We start from the raw sequence: 22352 nt of genomic DNA, 5'->3' as shown, positions 1-22352 counted from the left end.
CTTTGACTTTTCTTGGTTTTTGGTAGTGAAAAATCTTATTTTTCTCAAAAGAGTTTGCATATTTTAAGAGATAATTTATGCAAAAGTGTAGTTTTTCTTTAAAAAATTTGCTAGAATTCACTTGTAAATCCATTTGCTCCTTTCCAGCCTCTGAAAGATTTTTATGGCTTGTTCAATTTCTTTTTATTCTGTTAATCTGCATACTTTATGTTTTTGTAAATATTCATCCATTTATCAGTATTAGTGGCATAAAATTAAGCAAAAGAATTTCTAATGATACTTCCCTTTATTTCATCTTCCTTAGTTACTTCTTTGCTCTATTCTATATACAGCCACCAAGGTAATTATCCTAAAGCATAGGACTATTTGCCACCTTACCCTCTCTCTCCCCAAGCACTCAAACTCCAGTAGATTCCTATTGCCTTCAGGATCAAACAAACACATTCTGTTTGTTTGGCATTCAAAGCTCTTCCTAACCTTGTCCCTCCTACCTTCCCAGTCTTCTATACCCTATTCCCTTCCATATACTCTTCAGTGGCATTGGCCTTCTAGCCTTTCCACCACCAAGACACTCCACCTCTGTTGTTTGTACATACTTGTTTATTATCTCCCCTCTTAGACTGTGATCTCCTCTAGGACAAGGATTGTCTTTGGCCTCTTTTTCTATCTCCAGTGCTTAGCACAATACCTGAACCATAGTAGACTCTTATTGAATGTTAATGGACTGATCTTTATTCTTTTTTTTTCCATTTAAAAAAAATCTTGATAATTTGAATGTTAATGGACTGATCTTTATTCTTTTTTTTTCCATTTAAAAAAAATCTTGATAATTTGAATCTTAATGGACTGATCTTTATTCTTTTTTTTCCATTTAAAAAAAATCTTGATAATTTGAATGTTAATGGACTGATCTTTATTCTTTTTTTTCCATTAAAAAAAAATCTTGATAATTTGAATGTTAATGGACTGATCTTTATTCCTTTTTTCCATTAAAAAAATCTTGATGATTTGATTGCCCTTTAAATAGAAATCAATTAGCTGTTTGTTTTGTCCCAATTTTATTCACTTCTTTTCTTTTCAGAATGTTTTTTTTCCGCGTAGTTTTTATTGTTTCTTTTCCAGGTTCTTCTTTTGATCTTTGTTATCTCTTTTATTCAGAAATGTAGTTGGAATTCTGAGCTGTACATAAGGATTGCTTTGCCTGAACCCTGCGAGTTTCTGCATATTGGATCATTTGATCAGTTTATTCTAGGAAATGATCTCTGCTTTTTCTGATCTGTCCTGTCCTTTCTGATGTCCAGCTCTTGCCCAAGTGTCTGACACTGGGTCGTAGGAACTGACCAAATATTGATTAACAACCTGATTGATTTGTTCTGAGGAGGCAGCACCTCTCCCCATCCTTGTGCCCTCCCCCCCCCCCCCCCCCCCCCGCTCCTCCCGCGTCGCGACCTAAGTTCCATTGGCTGAATCAAGACCCGCCTCCAAACTTGACGTCACAGGTCTCCTCCTTTTTGCGATTTTCACCTGGTTTGGGGTGTCCTGCAGTCAGCCAAAGGGGGCTGTCTGAGGCTTCAGCTCCATCCACCTCTCGTCCCCCGACCCCCCGGGCCTGTTTGCTCCTCTGTGTGTGTATGGGAGGTAAGTAAGGCCCTGCTAGGTGATTCTTTTATTCCCTTCTTTCCCTTTCCAGAATCCTTGGTCGGGCGTAGGTGTGTGTATTGCCCACCCCGCCCGCACCCCCAGACCACCGTCCAGGGCCTTTGGCACTTCATTCATGGCTGCATCATCCGCAGCTGGAAGTGCCCAAGGCTCCTGTGTGTCTGAGGGATAGAGGACCTCTGGAAAGGCATCCGGTGATTTCCTATCTCCCCCCTCCCTTTCAGCGGTACCCTCCCCACAGCCGTTCCAACCTGCCTGCCCCACCCCCATCCCCCCATCCCTTCTTTGGAGTTCGGCCCAGAAGATTGGGTGGGGGAAGGGGGGGGGAGAAGAACCAATCTACGAGATAACTTATTTTTGTATCTTCATTTTCAATAATTTTCTTCATTCATTCATTTATTATTATTCTGGACTCAGCAAACACCCGATCCAATAAGCATCTCCATGTATTTCATTCAACAGAAAAAAAAAAGGGGGATTGTCCATACACCTGTTGATCTCTCCCATCTATAGCTTAGTTGTTTTTTTTTTTTTTTTAATATATAATTATTTAATCTGTATTTTTTTTTCAAAACTACCAATGCTTTTTTCCCCCTGGCCTTCCTTCTGCTCGCTTCTGTTCCACGTACACACACACAGACACACACAGACACACAGACACAGACGCGCGCACACACGAACGCGCGCTAGCGCGCCAGCGTGCCAGCGTGCGCGCGCACACACACGCACACACCCCTTAGTGACCTTTTTTTTTTTTTTTTTTTTTTTTCTGGTTTTTGTTTTTCGTTTTTCCTCTTCTCTTCTGCCTTCTCCACCTCCCATACCCCACCTCATTAAAAAAAAAAAAAAGAAAGAAAAGGATAGATTTTTTTTAAACAAATATGCATAGTCAAGCAAAACAAATCACTGTGTCTGAATATGTGTCTTCTTGTGCATCACATTCCCTCACCTGTCGAGATGTGGGTCTAATGCCTCAGCATCAGTCTTCTAGGGTCTTAAGTGGGTTTTTGCATTGATCAGAGTTCTGAAGCTTTTCCCAAAGGCAAAATCCTCCTCTTTTAGTGTCACTGACTTGTGTTAATAAGCTTTATGAGACCAACCCATATGGATTACTCCCCTTCTTAAATGCTCAAAAATGGACAAAAGGTCACTTCCTCTAGAGGAAATCTAACCAATGGAATTGGTTGGTATTTAGAAGAATAATTCTCTTATTTTAAACATTTTTAAAAATTTCTTTTTAAAAGCATTTATTATCACTTCCTCCTTGTGCCATCCCCTCCCCCACAACAAGGACAAAGACAAGACCCTCACAATAAATATGTATATTCTAGTCCAACCAGTTTCCATTGATCATGTACCTCTGTGTCATTCACTTGTTATTTTCAGTCCACCACTTCTGTGGCAGGAGCTGGGTAATATGATTCATTTACACTTCCTCTGGCCTGCATCAATTAGAGTTCTAAAAGCTTTTAAACTTTTTCTCTCTCTAATGTTGTCATTGTTAAGTTGTTCTAGTTTTGCTCATTTCAGTCTCTATTAGGGTTCTTTCTGACATTGACCATTTCTTATGGTACAATAAAATATCCTGCTAATACCTCCATAGATCACAATTTATTTAGCTATTTCACCAGAGCTGGACACTTCCTTACTTTCCAGCTTTTGACTAGTTAAAATAAAAGCTCCTATAATTTTTACGTGTGGGTCTATTTTCTTTTTCTTTGCTCCTTTTGTGATCTAAGTCTAGTGGTGGTGCAATGAATTGGGCCACAATTTTGTAACCTCTGAGGCACAGTTCTAAATTGCTTCCCACAATGCATCTCTGCAAATGATGCTTTCAGTGTGCCTATTTTCCTAAGCTTTTACCACATTTTTCATTTTGCTTATTAATAGTCAATAAATATTATTAAACATCTACTAGGTGACGTCCACTGTGCTAAGCACTGGGAATATAAATACCAAAAAGAAAGACAGTCCTTGTTTCAAGGAATTTACAATCTAATGGAAGAAGGTAAAACACAAAAGAAAGTTGTGAAGTGGGGGGAGGGAGAGGGAGGAGGTTTGCTTTTAATTTTTGCCAGCCAGTCTGATGGCTGAGAGATAGAACCTCAAAGTTGCTTTAATTTACATTTCTCTTATTTTTAATAACTTAGAGCATTTTATCATATGGTTGTTGATTTCGGGAATTTCTTTTTTTGAAATCACCTCTTCATATCCTGTGACCATTTATCTATTGGTGAATGGCTCAGGCTAATGAATTTGAACTGATTTCATATATTTGTATTTGTATGTATATATGTATATAGATCATATTAAGTCTTTAATAGAGAAAGTTGCTGAAAATCTTTCTCCATTGACTTATTTCCCTCTTAATTTTAATTGCATTAGATTTGTTTGTGCAAAAGCTTTTTCAATTCAACTTGGTTCATTTTATTTTCTGTGATCATCTGTGTAATTTATTTGGTCACAACCTCTTTCCTTATCTGTAGATGTGAGCCTGGGCTCCTCCAGTTTCTCCATAACATTTAGTGTGTGCTCTTGGTTATAGTGGATGACACCTAGTTCTCTCTCTTTTTTAAAAATGCCACACAATGTGAATGATGTTGCCACATAGATAGGGCTATGTTTTAATGGGACAAAATAAATATAATTATTGATAGAAAAGAAATTCAGATCCAGGATTAAAAATTTAGAGGTTTTTGTAATGAAAACCTTTGCCAATGTTTTTTTCTTCAATAATTTTAATGTTTTATTTCTATGTGTTGAATTTTCAGTAAAATATTAAATACCAATGATATTAATGGACATCCTAGTTTCATCCCTGAATGTATTGGAAAGTCTTTTGGATCCATTAAAGTTATTATTTGTTATTAATTTTAGATAATAATTCTTTAGATAAGAATTAGTTTAGATAATAAATCTTTAGATAATACAAATAATTAATTTTAGATAATAATTAGATAATAATTTAGATAATATCATTTTAAGGAAATCACTTATTCCTGGTCTTTTCAATTAAAAAAAAGAATTGGTATTTCATTTTATCAAAATATTTTTTACATCCATTAAAATAATATGATTTTTGTGAGTTTTGTTAGTAATATGGTCAATTAAGTTTCCAGTTTTCCTACACTGAACTAGACTTGCATTCCTAGTTTAATATTACTGTAACCTCCTTGCTAATATTTTATTGAAAAATTTCTTATCAATAATCATTATTGAAAATGATCTATAATTTTCTTTTTCCTTTTGACTCCCAGTATTCCATTAACACATTTTTGTCATAGAAGGGATTTTGTAGGATCCCATCTTTGCCACTCCCTCCCCTGCCCAGTTTATGTAATATTGGAATTAATTACTGTTTAAATGTTTGCAAAAATTTGGTTTTTTTGCTTTTTTATGAATTAAAAACAATTTTAACATTCTTATTTTTGAGTCCCAAATACTGCTTCCCTCCATTTCCTACTATAGTCATTAAGAAGGCAAGCAATAGGATATCCTTTATACATAACATATTTCTATATTAGTCATGTTACAAAATACGAAGCAAAAAAATAAAGAAAATTAAAAAATATCTATCAATCTGCACTTTATCAGTTTATCAGTTCTCTCTCTAGAAGTGATCAGGAGTGAGTTAGAGCATTTTTTTTCATATGGTTATTGATAGCTTTAATTTCTTCTTCTGAATATTGCTTGTTTCTATAAGTTAGAGAATAGTTTGTATTATCAATTTGACTCAGTTTTCTTATCCATAGGTCTGACAGGTGAATTGTTTTCCATGCTCCCCTAATTTGTCTAAATTCTCTACCCATTTTGATTTTATTTTAGTATGTACAGAGTGAGAGGTTGGTCTCTTGTCTAGTTATTTCCAAACTGCTTTCCTCTTTTCCTAGCAATTTTTGTCGGATACTGTTTTTGCCCCCCAAAGCTTAGATCTTTGGATTGCTCAAACACTAAATTACTATGGAAATTTAAGACTGTATATAATGTATTTAATCTATTTCACTCCATTAATTAGCCAGTAGTAGATTTTTTAATGATTACTGCTTTCTACTACCATTTGAAATCTGGCAGTCTTCCTTCACATTTTTTTAATTGTTTTCTTTGATGTTCTTGACCACTTGTTGTTCCAGATGAATTTTGTTATTATTACTTTTTAAAAGTAATTCTCAATTTAGATGTAATTGGCATATTTATTATATTAGCTTGTCCTATCTATAAGCAATCAGTAATTCTCTGGTTGTTTAGATCTGTTTTTATTTATGTAAACATGTTTTGTGATTATGTTCAAATAGTTCTTGGGTTTGTCTTGCAGATAGACTCCCAAGTATTTTGTAGTGAATTGTTATTTTAAATGGTAGTTCTCTTTATAGCTTTTCCTGCTGGTATTTTTGGGGACAAAATATTGAAATGCTGTTGATTTATGTGAATTTATTTTATATTCTAAAATCTTCCTAAAATCATTCATCATTTCAACTAGTTTTCAATCCAATAGAGTTGATTTTCTAGGATTCTCTAAGTATACCATTACATCTTCTAAAAAGAATGATAGTTTTGTTTTCTCATTGTTTATTCCTATTTAATTTCTTCTTTTCTCCTCTTATTGCTGTAGTTAGTATTTCTAGTACAATGTTGAATGATATTGGTAATAATGGATATCCACCCTGATCTTATTGGGAAGGATTCTACTTTTTCTCAATTAAAGATAATGGTCCTCTAAATTTTGGATAAATAATTCATTTTAAGGGCTGTGGGGGGAGAGGTGGTGAGAGAATGGTAGAACAAGCCAAAATAATGTTTCAAAGGAAACTCCTTTGGGGGGAAGCTCTTTGAAGCATGGGATAAGGGAGAACTCCCAACTGAGGTAGAAATGACAAAAAAGAAACAATGAGGTTTTATAATATCTAGTTTAAAATGGGAATTTCAGCTGATGAATTAGAAAAATATAGTTTTAAAAAACCTATTCAGTATGCTTCGATAGTAAATACAATATGCTTTGATCTCCATCATTTTTTTCCCTGGAGGTGAAAAGCATTTTTCATCACAAGTCCTTTTGCACTGTTTTAGATTTTTCTATAGCTGGGAATAGCTAAATAATTTACAGTTGATTGCTATACAATATTACTTTTCTGATTCTGCTCACTTCAGTTTGCATCAGTTCATGTTGGTTTAAGTTTTTTTTAAACATCCTGATCATCATTTTCTATTGTGCTATAGCACAATACAGTTTTATCACAATTATATGCTATATTTTGTTCAGCCATTCCCCAATTAATGGACATCCCCTCAATTTCTAGTTCTTCATGACCACTAAAAGAACTAGTATAAATGTTTTTGTACATGTAGCCTTTTTCTTTTTTCTTCTTTTAAAAAAATCTCTTTGGAATACAAACCTAGTAGTGATATTGCTGGGTCAAAAGATAAGTGCCTTTTTATAGCCCCTTGGTCGTAGTTTTAGATAGTTCTATAAAATGTTTGCATCAGTTCACACCTCTACCCACAGTTCATGCAACTGTCCCAATTTTTCCATATCCTCTATAACACTGATCATTTTACTTTCCCATTATATTAATTAATCTGATAGGTGTGAAGTAATACCTCAGAGTTGTTTTAATTTGCATTTCTCTAAACGAATTGGTGATTTAGAGCATTTTTTCCCATAGGACTAGAGATAGCTTTGATTTCTCCATTTAAAAATTGCTTGTTCATATCTTTTGACCATTTATTAATTGGGGAATGACTTGATTTATTATTAATTTGACTCAATATTTGAGCATTGGGACCATGGTCAAAGAAAGTTGATGTAAAAAATTTTGACCAGTTTCCTGCTTTGCTTCTAATCTAAGTATTGGTTTTGTTTGTGAGAAAAATTTTTAATTTAATGTAACCAAAATTATCTGTTGTATCCTGTAATTCTTTCTATCTCTTATTTGGTAATAAACTCTGCTCTTATCTACAGATCTGAGAGGTAAACTATTCCATGTTCCCCTAGTTTGTTTAATTTTCTAATTTGTTTAATTTATTATCCGATTTATGTCGAAATGCCCTGATGCATGGTCAATTTTTTTTGTATTTCTGAGGGAAAAAAGGTATGTTCCTTCCACTCCTATTCAGTTGTTGTCAGAGAGCTATCATTTAAATTTTCTAAAATTCTGTTCATTTTCTTAACTTCTTTTTTTTTTTGTTTTATTTTTAGTCAGTTTTTTAATATGTTTAGTTAGATTTTTCTAATATGTAGAGGGAAGAGAGGAGATTGAATCCTAGTAATTTTGGCAAACCAACTGAAAAATAATAATAGAATATATGGGTATGAATTGGTAATATAAAATTTTTAGTGGTGGTTTTTTTTGGTTGTTGTTTTTATCTCTCTGTGTGTTCTCCACACATAACAAAGTGTCCAAAGATGGTTTTCTCCTCCTCCTAAGGAAACTGCCATGGGCCAGATATCATAGGTGTATGGCCCTGAAACCTTCAAGTATTTGACAGGAAGGTTAATATATCTTTAATTTTTTTTCAGAGATACATTTTAAACTTCATTTATAGATACGTAGCATAGGCAAAGAGGAGAACTTTCAGTTCTGCTAAGAGATACTTAGGAATAACAGTTGCCCTCTATATCATAGAGACATTTTATTGTTTTCTCTTTTTCTTCCTCTCTCCCTTTGCGACTGTGTATGAGTGGACAGTAAAGACAGAAGAAAAAACTCAGTGAAGCAAAGGTTATTGGGCATATGGTTGATAAAGGAAGTGTCAGATCAGAATATGCAATGAGTAAGACAGAAACAATCTTAAAAGGGTAGTAATTTCTTAGGCTGTATATGTTTGATATATAGCATGACTACATAGCAAGGCAGGCAAGAAGTAATATTTTGCGTAGGTATATTTATGTTTCTTATGTCTATGTTCAGCTGTCTCTCAGAGTCTGCAATTGTGCTCACGGAGCTTAGAAAGAAAAACTTTGCTGGAAAACTATCTTTCTATGTCTTATTAGCTAATATATTTTTAAGAAAGATCCTGGTCACTTCCTTAACATATTTGAACTGTGACCTAGTCCTTTTCATCACCCCACTCCTCACCCTAGGAATGACTAGTTTATTGTTTTACAAGTTAGACAAAGTCATTTCACTGATTTTAGAGAGATAGGTTTGGGGCTTTGTCAATAAAAGCTTCAATACTTGTACTTTGAAATAGAACTGGAAATTAACCATTTCCAGGCCTCTGAAAAAAAGGAAAAAAAGTTTTGTGTGTACCAGGAAACACCCAAAATCTGACTGAAATATCTAGTTAGATGTTTAGAGAATCCCATAAGCTAAAGTTAATTAATTTAAAAGTAACTTTTTGAACTGGTATGTGAACTTTGAAACTGGAAATTTTGCTATAACTTATATGAGATTCCCACTCAATTTTATAACAGATTATGTGTTGGACTCTTAAGAATTGTCTTGCTTCTTACCTCTACAAGAGGAGCTTATGTAAGAAAGCAACTTCGAAATGTTTTATGTTACTTTTGTGACTTATATGCCAAAATTTAATTGTTATTAATATAGATGAATTTGTTAGAGCTTTTATAACTGCTAACAACATTTTAATGAGTTTTTGGTATCTCCATCTTTTAAGGAATGTGTGAATGATAAAAAAATCAATATATAGAATCATTGTTGGATAGGTAAATTAATGATAAAGGTCACTTAAATTAACTATACTACTGTGAAAGTAAGATTTTAATGAGTCATTGGGTTTTGTGTAACAATATGTGCTGAAATTATCAAACGAAATAGTCAACAGAGTGAATATAGTTTGGATTTGAGTAAAGTTGTATAGTCTGAGTAATTGGTTTGGGAGATTTGGAAAGAAAAATAAAAACTGAAAAGAAAATGTAAAAGATAGATAAGGTTTGGGGGACAGTTTCTCTGGGTGCCCTTGTGCCAACTTCAAGGAGATTTAAACATGTTGATAAGATTCAAATATATTGACAGATAATGACTGAAAAAAATTTGGCTTTAAGTGGAAAGGTTGTGTAAAGTTTCATATGTTTATCTTATGAATAATTACAATAATAAAAAGTTGCTGTTTGATTTGGAAGTATATAGAGAAACAGTAATAGAGGGCTAGGACTAAAGTAATAAACTATGGGTTATTTCTGAGATTGTAAAACCCAGATTGGAATTAAATTAAAATGTGCTTTTAAATGTCATAATTGATTAAAACCTAATAGCAGATTGGAAATTTTGCAATCTTTGGCAGTGCATTGGCTAGAAATAGTGCACTCCATAATACTAAATGCTTAAAATAATAGCTCTTGTGTAAAACATATCATTACATAATTAAAATTAGAAATTGAGATTCATTACCATTTTAAAATAGATCCAAGTGTAACTAAATTTACTCTGATATTATTTTAAGTGAAAAATATCTCTCACAATATGATCGTTATGCTTCAGGATTTCTTATACTATCTGGCATTAAGACAAATTTGGAAAAATGTATGGATCTGAAATTTTGTTAAATGGGTAACCTTTATCAAGTTACCTCATATCTATTTACCTCTTTTCTAATCTGTAAGGGGATAATGATAGCAACCACTTCCCGGGGTTATGTGAAGGTCACATGATTGTAAAATGCTTAATAAGATGCCTAGCATAATGCAAACACTATATGAATATTAACTGTTATAATTATTTCCTTAATTAGATGTAATTGCTTCACACAAGATGATTTTATACAGGTTTTAGATAGGCTCAACATATAGTGCCAACGGTGATAAAATTATTTTCTGTGTAAGGTGATTTGGAAAAGCATTCAATTGAATTGAGGTCCCCTGATTGTTAATGTGTTTGTTTCAAGTCTCGAATGCATACTATTATTTATGGCATTGATATGTTTTTAAATTTTCTTATATTGTGAAATTGGTAACTATTTGCATTGATTATTATATAACTTATATGTTATTAGAGTATGAAGTGAACATCTAAAAGGGGTAACTTTTTTGTTAATGATATTTTATTTTTTAAATTATATGCAAAGATTATTTTTAACAACAAGGTAAAAATCCTATGCTTTGATTCACATTCAGGCTCTAAAGTTCTCTCTCTGGATGTGGATGGCACTTTCCATCACGAGGCTGTTGAAACTGCCTAAATACCTCATTGTTGAACAGAGCCAAGTCCATCACAGTTGATCATCACATAGTCTTCTTGTTGTCATGTACAATGTTCTCTTGGTTCTACTCACTTCACTTAGCATCAATTCATGTAAGTCTCTCCAGGCCTCTCTGAAATCATTCTCCTGATTGCTTCTTATATAACAATAATATTCCATAACATTCATATTCCATAACTTATTCAGCCATTCTCCAACTGATGGGCATCTACTTTAGTTTCCAATTGCTTGCCACTACAAACATTTTTGCACATGTGAGTTCTTTTCCCTATAGGCCTAGTAGAGATACTGCTGGATCAAAGGGTATGCACAGTTTGCTAGCCCTTTGGGCATAGTTCCATGTTGCTCTCCAAAATAGTTGGATCCATTCAGTTCCACCAACAATGTATCAGTGTCCCAGTTTTCCCACATCCCTTCCAACATTCGTCATTGTCTTTTCCTGTCATCTTGCCAATCTGAGAGGTGTGAAGTTGTACCTCACAGTTGTCTTAATTTGCATTTTTCCAATCAAAAGTGATTTTGAGCATTTTTTTCATATGACTAGAAATAGCTTTAATTTCTTTATCTGAAAATTGTTCATATCCTTTGACCATTTATCAATTGGGGAATGGCTTGTATTTTTACAAGTTTGAGTCAATTCTTTATATATTTTAGAAATGAGGCCTTTATCAAAAACACTGTATTTTTTCCTTAGCTTTTAGTTTTGTTTGTGCAAACCCTTTTTAATTTAATATAATCAAAATTATCCATTTTGCATTTCATAATGTTCTCTAGTTCTTCTTTGGTCATAGATTCCGAAGGTGAAAAATTTTTTTGAAAACTGTTGTTATTTTATCAGCCCTGTTAGTCCTGTTTTATAATGGTTTGTAACTGCAATTTAGGAAAATGGAAATTTCTGCCTTTACCTATAGTTAAAAAAAGTTACAGCTAAAAGTATTTGGCTATCATTTATGACATTTGTAAGATTGTGAATTGTTATTTGGGATTATTGTCATAATTTAAAAGCCTATCTGGTATTTACATAGGTAATTCAAAAGGGAAAATTGATTCTTAATTATTGTATGAGAAATGATACAAAGAAAAGTCCTTGTAGATTCCCTTTGGAAACTTTCCAGGTTCCTGGAAGCCATCTGTGTGGGCAAAGTCCTAAGCTCTGAGAAAAGAGCTTGTAAACAATGAAATTGGCTTATTGAGAATTTTCAAGTTTTTGTATAATATAGAAGTGATTTCTAATGATTGATCCATACACCAGGATGTACAGGCTCAAGGAGAAGAAGAAAAGAAAAACAAGTGATGAATGTTAAGTGAAATCTCTCATGTATGTGTGACTCCTGGCAAATTTTTATTACTTATTGCAACTCCATGAGAGTAAAAATAATGGTATCTAGCTTTTAGTTGTGATTAGTGAAACTTGTTATTTGAGGTAAAAGCTCTTGGGACTCTAACTGATATTGTTTTGAGTTTTTAATTCAGGTATGGATGGATCATTAAGTCATTAATCCACCATTTGAGAGAAATGCCACAAGGTACTCAGGGAATGTGATCCTGAAGTGTTACAGGTGGAGGTCTGTATCTGGGAAAAAGCCAAGAAGACAAGCTTGCAGAGCCTAAGGTAGGATCCTTCTGGCTCAGTTTCCCCATTTTGTTATTTACCTTTGAACAGGAATATTTCCCACCTGGCTATTCCTAAGTCTTGCTATGAGGTGGAATTGTTGCTGCATGATTGCTTGTCAAATCTGACTCTTATCTGAAGTCAAACAGAGCTAAGGATGCTTTATCTTGCCATATATGTGATGAATCATTAAGGACCAATTTTGATGCTGTTAGAATCATGTCCATATGTTTTTCTTTTATAGCAAATTTCTGTAATCAGAGCAAGTGGTCAGTAGAAGATAGGAGCACAATGCAAGTATGTAAGACCTTGCTATTTTCAGTCTAAATGTTTAGTCATTCCATATCTCAAACAATTAAGTAACAGTACTTGGGCTTATTGTCTGGTTGCTAATACTTACATAATCATGTATAAGATTAATTCCCTGGAATAACTCATTCTTTCTGAATGTCATGGGAATGATTAGATGAAGATAAAGGAAAATTGTGAAACAAAGATAACAAACCCAGTGTTAAATCATCATCCCATAGACTAAAGCTGGAACACATCTGAGCTAGTATAATAATAGTATAATATAATAATTTGCATCTGTGTAAAATCTGAGCTATTCAGCCTGGAGTTATAGTCCATTCAATATCCAAAACAAATATTTCTGCCTGTTACTAGATAGACATTTCTGAATAAAATAAGGTCCTTAAATGTTTCCTAATATATAAGAATAATTAAATGTTATTGCAATAGTTATGGAACCAAGATGTTATTCTGTTAATAATTAAAATGAAATCAGAAACATCTTCAATTTGGTTTCAAGAAATGGCTTTTACTGCAATCAGCTCTCTTAGAAGAGAGTCACTTATGGAATAATTTGTGTTACACTAATGGAAAAGTCAATTTTATTTAATATTCTTATTTAATGTGGAAATAACAACTTTTGTTTCCTGTAGTACGAACCTTTTTTATTATCAAAAACTTATTTGATATGCACTGTTTTGAAATGGATTGCTTAAGTGTGTCTCCACATGCCTTCTCAAGTCTTTTGCTACAATTGAAGGTAACTTAGTAACTTTTATGTAAATTCGTTTGTTTTTTATACATAGGTCATCTTCTTTATGTTCTGTAATATATGCTTTCAAAACGTGAAGAGTAGATTCTTATTTATATCTCTTATTCCTAAAAGGGGGAATTGAATAACTGAATTGAATTGGAATTCAATTGAATTTACTGATATTTAAATTTGGAGTTCTAAAGTAATTAACAGTTAAAAGCTGTAATGTAAAAAAAAACGAGTAAAAATGTTAAGAAAATAACAAAATCAAATGAATATATATGTAATTTGAAGGTTTTAGGAGGTTCCCTTTCTGTGGCATTTAAAATATTTAGTTTGTATTTGAATGCTAATCTAACAGTAACCCTTTAGCTTATTGTTAACAATATTTATGTCAAGTATCGAGTTTAGATAAAGATAGAAATTACATGGGTTATTCATAACCTACAATTCTCTTCAGTTTGAAATGAACTATAGTCTCCTAATATGATGTTCCCTTTATAGCTCTGTTATTGATTAAATCAGAACCCCGAGGGTTCAGTTGGTTTCTATCACATGTACTAGTTGTTAGAGAGTAAATTTTGTGACAAGTATGGAAATCTTATATTGAGATTTGTTTTGTAGAAGATTTGATCAGAAACATTTAAAGAGTCTTTACAAGTAATTTCGAACCAGAAAGGTTCCACCACCAAAGTGATACTCCTGAAGAGATGATATTTTCCAGACTGCTCCAAGAAGAGCTGTGCCAGGGATTGGATGACTTCATGGAACATCTGAGATCCAAGATGAAATGTGTTGATTAAATGAATGTGGGGAAGGATTATTAAATTGCAGTGAGATTTAATGTTTGTTAATATCGATGTCCATTATTGTACCCCTTTGGCTTCTATTGTCTGTATCTGTATATTAAGTTCTCTTGGTTGTCTACTGTATGATTTTCCCTTCTGAATTAATCTTTGATTTTGAATGTTCTTACTATGATTTGTATTGTGCTTCATTTATGGTTCTGGTGCTGATCTCATTTGGTAATTGAAATTTTCCTCTATCAGCTGTGAGACATAAAAATGCTCAAGGTCTCTTGTTAGCTTTCTATCTGTTGACCTTTATCCTTTTGAAATGTTTCTTTCTCTTCCCTTCAGAGACCCTTCCCAGGTCCTATACTTGGGGATGTTTTACCAAGTGAACTCTTTGTGATCATTAGGGTCCCCAGGAGTTACCTTTAACCAGTGGGGTGGTGGGAGGAGGGGGTAATGTTAAGGAATCCCCTGAACTTGTCTTTTTGAGTTGTCATATTTTGCAGAAACACTGCACCTGGAGTATGCAAGAGGCCCCACATGTGTCAAGGATGAAGCACCAAAACTTTACCTCCAAAGCTGACATGATTTGTTGTTTGTATTCCAAGTTGGCATCCCTGTGTGTTCTTGGGAGTTAAGACAGGTGCCAGTCAGTCTGTAGTAAATTGAGAAACTTTCTGCAGATGGGACCCTTGGAAATAAGCAGACCATCATTTCTTTATGGTTTAGCAATGGAAAAGAATGCTGCTTTTGTTATTTTACTTATTCATGCTCTCTCCTCCTCTTTGGAGGGGATTGGTCCTTTTCCCCTCTCCTATGACTTCCACTTTTCCCTATAACTTAAATACCAAGTCTTGCCTGCACTGCTAGGCTCCTTGGTATAGGGCATCCCTACATGTATATGCTTTCCTCTTGTAATAACTCCAGTTGCAACACATGTCTCATGGACTATATTGTTTTTGGTTAACACTGTATAACGTGGTGATGTTTTTTTCTTCTTCTGTTGCTATTTCATTTTTCTCAATTACTATTTCATTGATTTGATTTTCTCCCCTCTTCTTTTTGATTAGATTAGTTAAGGGTATATCAAATTAATTTTTCTTTTCAAATAACCAGCCGTTAGTTTTAGATACTTTTCCTTTGGAATATTTTTGTTTTCAATATCTCTTTCCTCATTAAAACATATTCGTATTTATTTTAAGCTTGTTTATTTGTTGGCTTTCTAATTTTTTTCAATGAATAGTCAGTTCATTATTCCTCATATCTTGTATGTTATAAATGTGTTTGTAAGTATAGATACTTTTTTTCTCCCTAGGTTTGCTTTATCTGCATCCTGTAAATTGTTGTATATCATATCACGATCATTGTTCTCCTCCTTCTCCTCCTCCTCATTCTTTCAGATAATTACTTTTTCTAATTATTCTTTGAAATCCTCAGTATTTAGGATTTCATTGTTAAGTTGCCAATTGATTCTTTGTCATATGTTTGTCCTGTCTGAACCAATTACTATTTTTATTAGTTTATGATATAGGCAGAGAAATGGGGGTAGTCAGCTGACAGCACCCTTTTGTTTCCCTTCTTTGCTCCCCAGTTTTCCCCTCCAGAGCCCAGAGAACAAACAACACAACACCAACTCTTCAACTCATGAGTTCCTACTCTGCCCTGATGGCTACTGGCGGCACTTCCCACAGCCCGCTCTACCGGGTCCTGGTTCGGGTGTCTGAAAACTGCCCGAGAATGGAGAGGAAGCTACAAAAGTATTTCCAAAACCCGTGGAAGTCTGGGGGAGGCAAGTGCAAGGTCAAAGCTGGTCCTACAGAAGGCACTTTCTGGGTAGAGTTTTATAAAAGACAAGCCAAGGAAGGTGTCATAGCAAAAAGAGATCACTCTGTGGTTATCAATGATACCTCACATGTGGATGTCTTCATAGAATCAAGTGAAAACCCAGAAGACAACAACACTTTGGAGCTAAGCCAGCCTTCTCCTCAGACTCAGTCACTCCCAGAGCAAGTTCCATGTGAGAAACAGCCAGAAGAAGGAGGTGCTTCTAACTCTTCAAATTGCTTCATTCAAAAGGCATTTCTTCATGTGGAGGCCCAGTTGAACTTCAGTCTTTCCAAAGAACAAAGGGAAAAAATTACTAACCTTTGCCCAAATATTAAAATAGAGGGAGGCCATGATATGCCTGAGAAAGTGATCGGTGACTATGAAGATATTGGAAAAATTTACCACTTCTTAAATGAGACCGTACTGGTCAATGACCAGAAAGAAGATTTTCCCCACTCAGCCGCAGCAAGAGAAATCGAGAATGTTGTGCCAAATGACTGTGACAATGCTATTCACTCAAACCCAAAACACAGTGCAGAAGAAGAGTCAGACCTTATCACAATTTCTTCACATCTCTATGAATATTTTAAATGTTTCTTTGCTGAAACTTTAGCCAGAATAGAAAGTGAGTTTCAAGTACGTATCATCAGTACTTTCGTATATCCTACAGGCAATGTGTGTTTAGACTTTGAGCCAGCTAAGTCAGGGGACAGAAAGGCAGCTCAAGAAGCTTTTACCAGAACATTTCAGAGGGAAATGCAGAATGTGACCCATCAGGATGTTCATTTCACAGATAATAAGCTGGCATTTGATGTCCAAAAAACACTGACTGACATGTTTCAAAATATGTATGTTAAAGCTGAAGGAAAAGTCTTAATCCTCTTGGGAAACCCACGAGATATTTTAGGAGCTCAACATTTCATTGAGACAAATTTCTCCCGCAAACAACCTGAAGAACTGATGGCTTCCCAAAACCTGATGAAGAATGGAATTGAAGTTGATACCATTCAATTGCGTCTTCTGCACCCAGAAATCAGAGAAATAGAGAAAAAATATGACACTGCAATGGAACTGATGAACAATCCCCAAACTCAGAAAACACTCGTTGTATTTACACCAAAAGACAAAGGCTTAGACCTCTCTCCTCATGCTTATGAAGATTTTGTTGATATCTTTCAGATGCTCTTACCTCAGGTTACCAAAGAGGTAGTGAACCTGAAATCATTAGTTCAAGAAAGAAAGTGTTGGCCTGAAAAACCATTCTTTGAAGACTTTGAAAGAAAGCACCCCCATGTGAACTTGGAGTGGAATGGACAAGAACTGACATTGGCTGGCTTGCCTAAGTACCTTGTGGAAGCAGTGGAATACGTTAAGAGATATTTTAGTATTGAAAGTCCTGCTCAGCAGAGACAATGGCCAACTCTTTCCCTTGGAAGGAATTGGAATAGAGACTCCAAATCCCCCTTGGACAAAATTGTTGATGATTTCAGAATGGCTTTACCTCCCTTTAAGGGATTGCCTAGCTGGTGGGACTTAGGAAAAGAGGAAGAGGAAGAGTGTGTCATCTGTATGGAAAGCATTCACCAGAAAGAAGTCCTTCCAAAGTGCAAGCATGCATTCTGTGGCCCTTGTATCAGAGAGGCCATGAAACACAAGCCAGTGTGCCCTGTATGCCAGACCTCCTATGGTATTGTGAAAGGGAATCAGCCAGACGGAACGATGACAACGTCCTACAGAGATTCTTCACTTCCAGGTTACAATTCCTACGGCACTATCGTGATTCATTATGACATGCGGGGAGGCATCCAGACCGAAGAGCATCCCAACCCAGGAAAACGCTATGAAGGAACAAGACGGGTGGCGTACTTGCCCAATAATGAAGAAGGACGGCAGGTTTTACATCTCCTCAGAAGAGCTTTTGACCAAAAGTTGATTTTCACAGTAGGACAGTCTCGCACATCTGGAGTCAAGGATGTGATCACCTGGAACGATATTCACCACAAAACTCTACAGTTCGGTGGGCCGGAAAACTTTGGTTATCCCGATCCCAGTTATCTGCAACGAGTCAAACTGGAGCTGAAGGCAAAAGGAATCGAGTAAGAATGCTGACTTCAAAGATGCCTTGAGAACTGGGCTTACAAAAGCTGTAATTGTGGAAAAAAAATCAAAGGAATAATTAAAATTATTGTGTGTGTGTCTGTGTATGTATGTGTAGTATTTAGAGAAAAATGTAATAATATGAGAAGAAATTAGTTTGCTTAGGAGTGAGTGGGGATGAACTGCTACCTGCTAACTGTCTAATTTCTTGGAGTTTGTACTTTTTATTAGACAAACTGAGAGCTTGGTAGAAATGTAAAAGTTGCTCTAGTAAGAACCCAAAATATAACTCTCAGTGCTTTGCTGCTTGTATCCATTTTGCTGTCAGCAGGTATGCTGGAGAAGGAATATTCCATTGTACCAATTGCACAAGTGATGCACAATGTGATGACTGTCCCCCAGATCCATTCATATTATTGTGGTGAGTTGTTGGTAGCCTCAGAATTAACCAGAATTAGTTCCCTTTTAACTGGAATGTACCTAGGAACATTAAAAAGATTGGAAGACATCTTGAAGAAGATTAGTCTCCAGATATTTCCATGAATCCTTCACTGCAGAAAGAAACTAGCCATCCTTGGGGCTGTAACAAATTTAATGGAAATTAAGGAGTGGAGAAAGATATTTCAAATCCAGTGGCTTCCAGTCACTTTGAAGAACAATTAGAAAAGACTCTGTTTGGCATTCAAAGTCCTTCATGACCTTGCCCCTTCCTTTTCTTCCCCACTATGTACTCTGTGATTCCATGATATTGGCTTGATATTCCTTGCACAAGAAACTCCATCTTTCCTGATCGTGCATTTTCACTGGATATCCCCCAGGCCTGGAATTCTTTTCCTCTGCATTTCTACTGACTGGCTTCCCTGACTTCTTTCAAGTTCTTCCCCAAATCCCACCTTCTACACTTTTCCTTGCCTTTCCTAAACCTTGTTAACACTAGTGCTTTTTCTGTGTGGATTATCTCCAATTTGTCTTGTATGTAGCTTGTTTGTTATGTAATTGTTTGCATATTGTCTTCCCTGTTACACTATAAAGTATTTGAGAGCAGAGACTGTCTTTTGCCTTCTTTTATATCCCCACCACTTAATAAATGCTTGACTAACAGATTAGGGGGAAGATCATTGACCTGGAAATCAGAGTTTCCAAATTAATTGGTAACTGGCACGGATTCCTTTGCTGCTCAGCTTCTCTACATTCTTAGTTCACCCTTTAGGGTGTACCTTGTGGCATTTGCTCTGTTTATTGAGTCTTAGTGAGACCACATTCATATTTAAATATTTTCTTACTTTTAACCTCCACAAAATTGCTTGCTCAAGATGCCATTTTTCTAGGTGCCAGCTCAAAAGGGTACTTATAGGGCAACAGATGCAAGTCTCACTCATCTCTGTAGGAGTTTACCTTTTGTATTTGCTACAAAAACTAAGCAAAAATATTTATTCGATGTTTACATACTGGATTCTTTGCCATTGCTTTGAAAAGGAAAGAGAACCTTTTATACTGAGAGGTCCCTTTTCTGTTTACAAATAGTTTATTGATAATACAACACCCTATTGCCCCAGGACATGAGGTTTTAAGTATTATAGCTCAAATAATCATTAATTGGCTCTCCTCTAAATTATTAAATCATCTGAATCTAGCTCTACTTTATATTAGGGGAAACATAATTTAATGGTTGTGTCAGATACTTCTAATAAAATCAGAAGTGTGTCATGATCAGAAAGAAAAAATTACGATCTGTTAATAATTTAGCAACTATTCTGCATTTTAACGTTTGTTTGCAATATCTCTGTGCCCTAAATTGACAAAGTTCCATGTTCCATTGTCAAATATGTACGTTCTTTTGCAGTTCCATTTAGTAGATTGCAGAAATCTTTCTGATCTATTCTCCAGTGGTGTGTTCAATTCCTTATTTTCTTTTTTTTATATTTCTATTAAAATTCATTTCAGAGTAAGAGAGAAACATCGATAATTTGGTATGTAAACAAATACATTCATACTCTTATCTTTTTATGAGGTACAAATCAGCAATTTCCTCATGTGAGCCAGGAAGATGTTTGAGTCTCAAATATGGAGAATTCAGGAGCCAAAATTATTGGGAGCCCAAGCATAAGCTGAAGGTTGGGAAGGTATAATAAATGAACATGGACCCTTTGATGGAATAATTAACTTTAAATTTCCTGCAAGTGTCTAGAAAATCTTGTAGGTGAATCACAGGAATGCTTACATTTGGATAAACTGATACACAAGATAACATTATCTAATTTTCCTTCTTTTCTTACCAGTAAAATCGGCAATTGCCTCTTTTTGGTAAGTATTTATTTATCTAAATATTCAATTTAAGCCAATTAAATTAAATTAATTTAATTAATTCAATTTAATATTCAAAGTCAAATACTGACTTTATTCCTTCCATTTGAACTTTAGACAAAGCATGGCCCTAGCTTATCCTTGGAATAACAGATTTTAGCAGGTTTAATTCCTTTTATTTTTTTATTTTATTTTATTTTGCTGAGGCAATTGGGGTTAAGTGACTTGCCCAGGGTCACACTGCTAGGAAGTGCTAAGTGTCTGAGGGCAGATTTGAACTCAGGTCCTCCTGACTTCAGGGCTGGTCCTCTATTCACTTCGACACCTAGCTGCCCCTAATTCCTTTTATTAAACCACAATCATTCCTAGACTGGATCCACAATATGGGCTGAGTTTCCTTCATTTCAGAGTGCTTTTCCATAATGGAGTGAAACTGCCACTTTCCCTTATTTTCTTCCTGAAACAGAAGCCACATAGTTCCCAATTCAGCCATTTCCAAAATTCCAAAAATTGCTCTGGGGTACAGAATATAAAGTATACAGGTCATAATTTACACAGATGATCTCTTCCCACCAGATCAACAATAGAATCAAGTGATAACCAAAAAGCATGATTTTCAATTAAAATATTTTTTGAACAGAGGGGTTGGAGAGACTGAGAGAGCTTTTAACTCTCTTACCTCTTCCATTTTTTTCTTCTTCCTGATTATCCCAATTCTGTTTAAGTTTGTTGGAAGCATAATACCCACTTCAAAGATACCAGTAATCCCTTTGCTTTTGATACTGTGTGTTTCTCAAAATCTCATTGAGCGTGCTAACTAATCGACTTCAAATGAATTTTCCTCTAGACACTAAAAATCTGACTTTTCATAAACAGAAACATTCCATACATGACAGAAGAATATTAAGCTCAAGATAACGACCTGCCAGCAATGTACAGAGCCTCCTATATGCCTCCATTTTAGCCAGTGGAGATTCAGATGGGATCTCTTTCCCAGCATGCTCTACTATTTTCAGTTTATAATACCCAGTCTCCAATTTCTTCTCAACTCTTTACTTTGCAAGGCATTGATTGGTGGCCTCCTGGAATGGAGGTTTATTAGAAAGTCAGAATCACTTACCCCCTGATACTTTACTTACTACTCCTTCAGTGCCTGAGAATTCTACCCAGGCAGCTAGATTTTCAGCTTGGACTTAACTTATATGGAGATAGTTCTTGAAACAGTTCAAAATAAAATGTTTGAAAAGAAGAAAATAATATCATCCAGAGTATAAGCAGTCTGCTATCAGTCAATCTACATTATGTACCTACTATGTGCCAAGTACCATGTTTGTGCATTGTGGATACAATAAGAGACAACAGTCTGCACTCAAGGAACTTAAAATCTAAAGAGGGAGACAACAAACAAAACAAATATTATCAAACTATATATAAATAAATAATAGTAATAATAAATAAATAGCAATTAATTAAGACTGAAGGCGCTAGAATTAAGAGAAACTGGGAAAGTCTTCATTTCCAAGATGGGAATTTACTCGAGGCAGTCAGGGAAGTCAGTAGGTAGAGTTGAAGTCCAGATTAGTTCCAGTCATGAAGACCAATCAGAAACAATTCCTGAAGATGGAATGTCCTATTGTGGAACATTTAGATCAGAGGCACTGCATCAAAGAATACACGATAGGGAATAAGATGTAAAGAGTCTGAAGTTATTACATCAAAGAATACATAATAGGGAATAAGATGTAAGGAGTCTGGAAAGGAAGAAGATAGGATATTAAGGGCTTTGAAAGCCAAATAGGGCATTTTGTATTTGCTTCTGGAGGTAACATGGAGCTGCTATGAGTTATTGGGGGAGTTG

General features: G+C 34.9%; 1 protein-coding gene across 11 annotated transcripts; it reads left to right on the top strand.

Annotated features, from left to right (window-relative positions):
• Window positions 1-1507: 1507 nt before the first annotated feature.
• Window positions 1508-19234, top strand: LOC141549165 (E3 ubiquitin-protein ligase DTX3L-like). 11 transcript variants are annotated; one of them, XM_074278567.1, is made up of 4 exons: window positions 1508-1638; window positions 10730-12427; window positions 12672-12724; window positions 15858-19234. In XM_074278567.1, the coding sequence occupies exon 4, from the start codon at window positions 15911-15913 to the stop codon at window positions 18191-18193; it is 2283 nt and encodes a 760-aa protein (XP_074134668.1). In that variant the 5' UTR covers window positions 1508-1638; window positions 10730-12427; window positions 12672-12724; window positions 15858-15910; the 3' UTR covers window positions 18194-19234. The 11 variants fall into 11 exon arrangements, with proteins under 11 accessions (XP_074134668.1, XP_074134667.1, XP_074134665.1 ...); XM_074278566.1 differs by having other exon boundaries at window positions 14097-19234; XM_074278564.1 differs by adding an exon at window positions 13372-13478 and having other exon boundaries at window positions 10730-12724; window positions 14097-19234.
• The last annotated feature ends 3118 nt before the right edge of the window (window positions 19235-22352 follow it).

The sequence above is a fragment of the Sminthopsis crassicaudata genome, chromosome X, assembly GCF_048593235.1.
Source record: "Sminthopsis crassicaudata isolate SCR6 chromosome X, ASM4859323v1, whole genome shotgun sequence".
NCBI classification, from domain to species: domain Eukaryota; kingdom Metazoa; phylum Chordata; class Mammalia; order Dasyuromorphia; family Dasyuridae; genus Sminthopsis; species Sminthopsis crassicaudata.
This window is presented reverse-complemented; position numbering and strand designations above follow the sequence as displayed.

Coding starts and splice junctions, on each gene's coding strand:
- LOC141549165 (XM_074278556.1), top strand. CDS start 10,859: ATGTACAATGTTCTCTTGGTTCTACTCACTTCACTTAGCATCAATTCA. Junction 10,908..15,857: donor TTCACTTAGCATCAATTCAT/GTAAGTCTCTCC, acceptor TTTGCTCCCCAG/TTTTCCCCTCCAGAGCCCAG.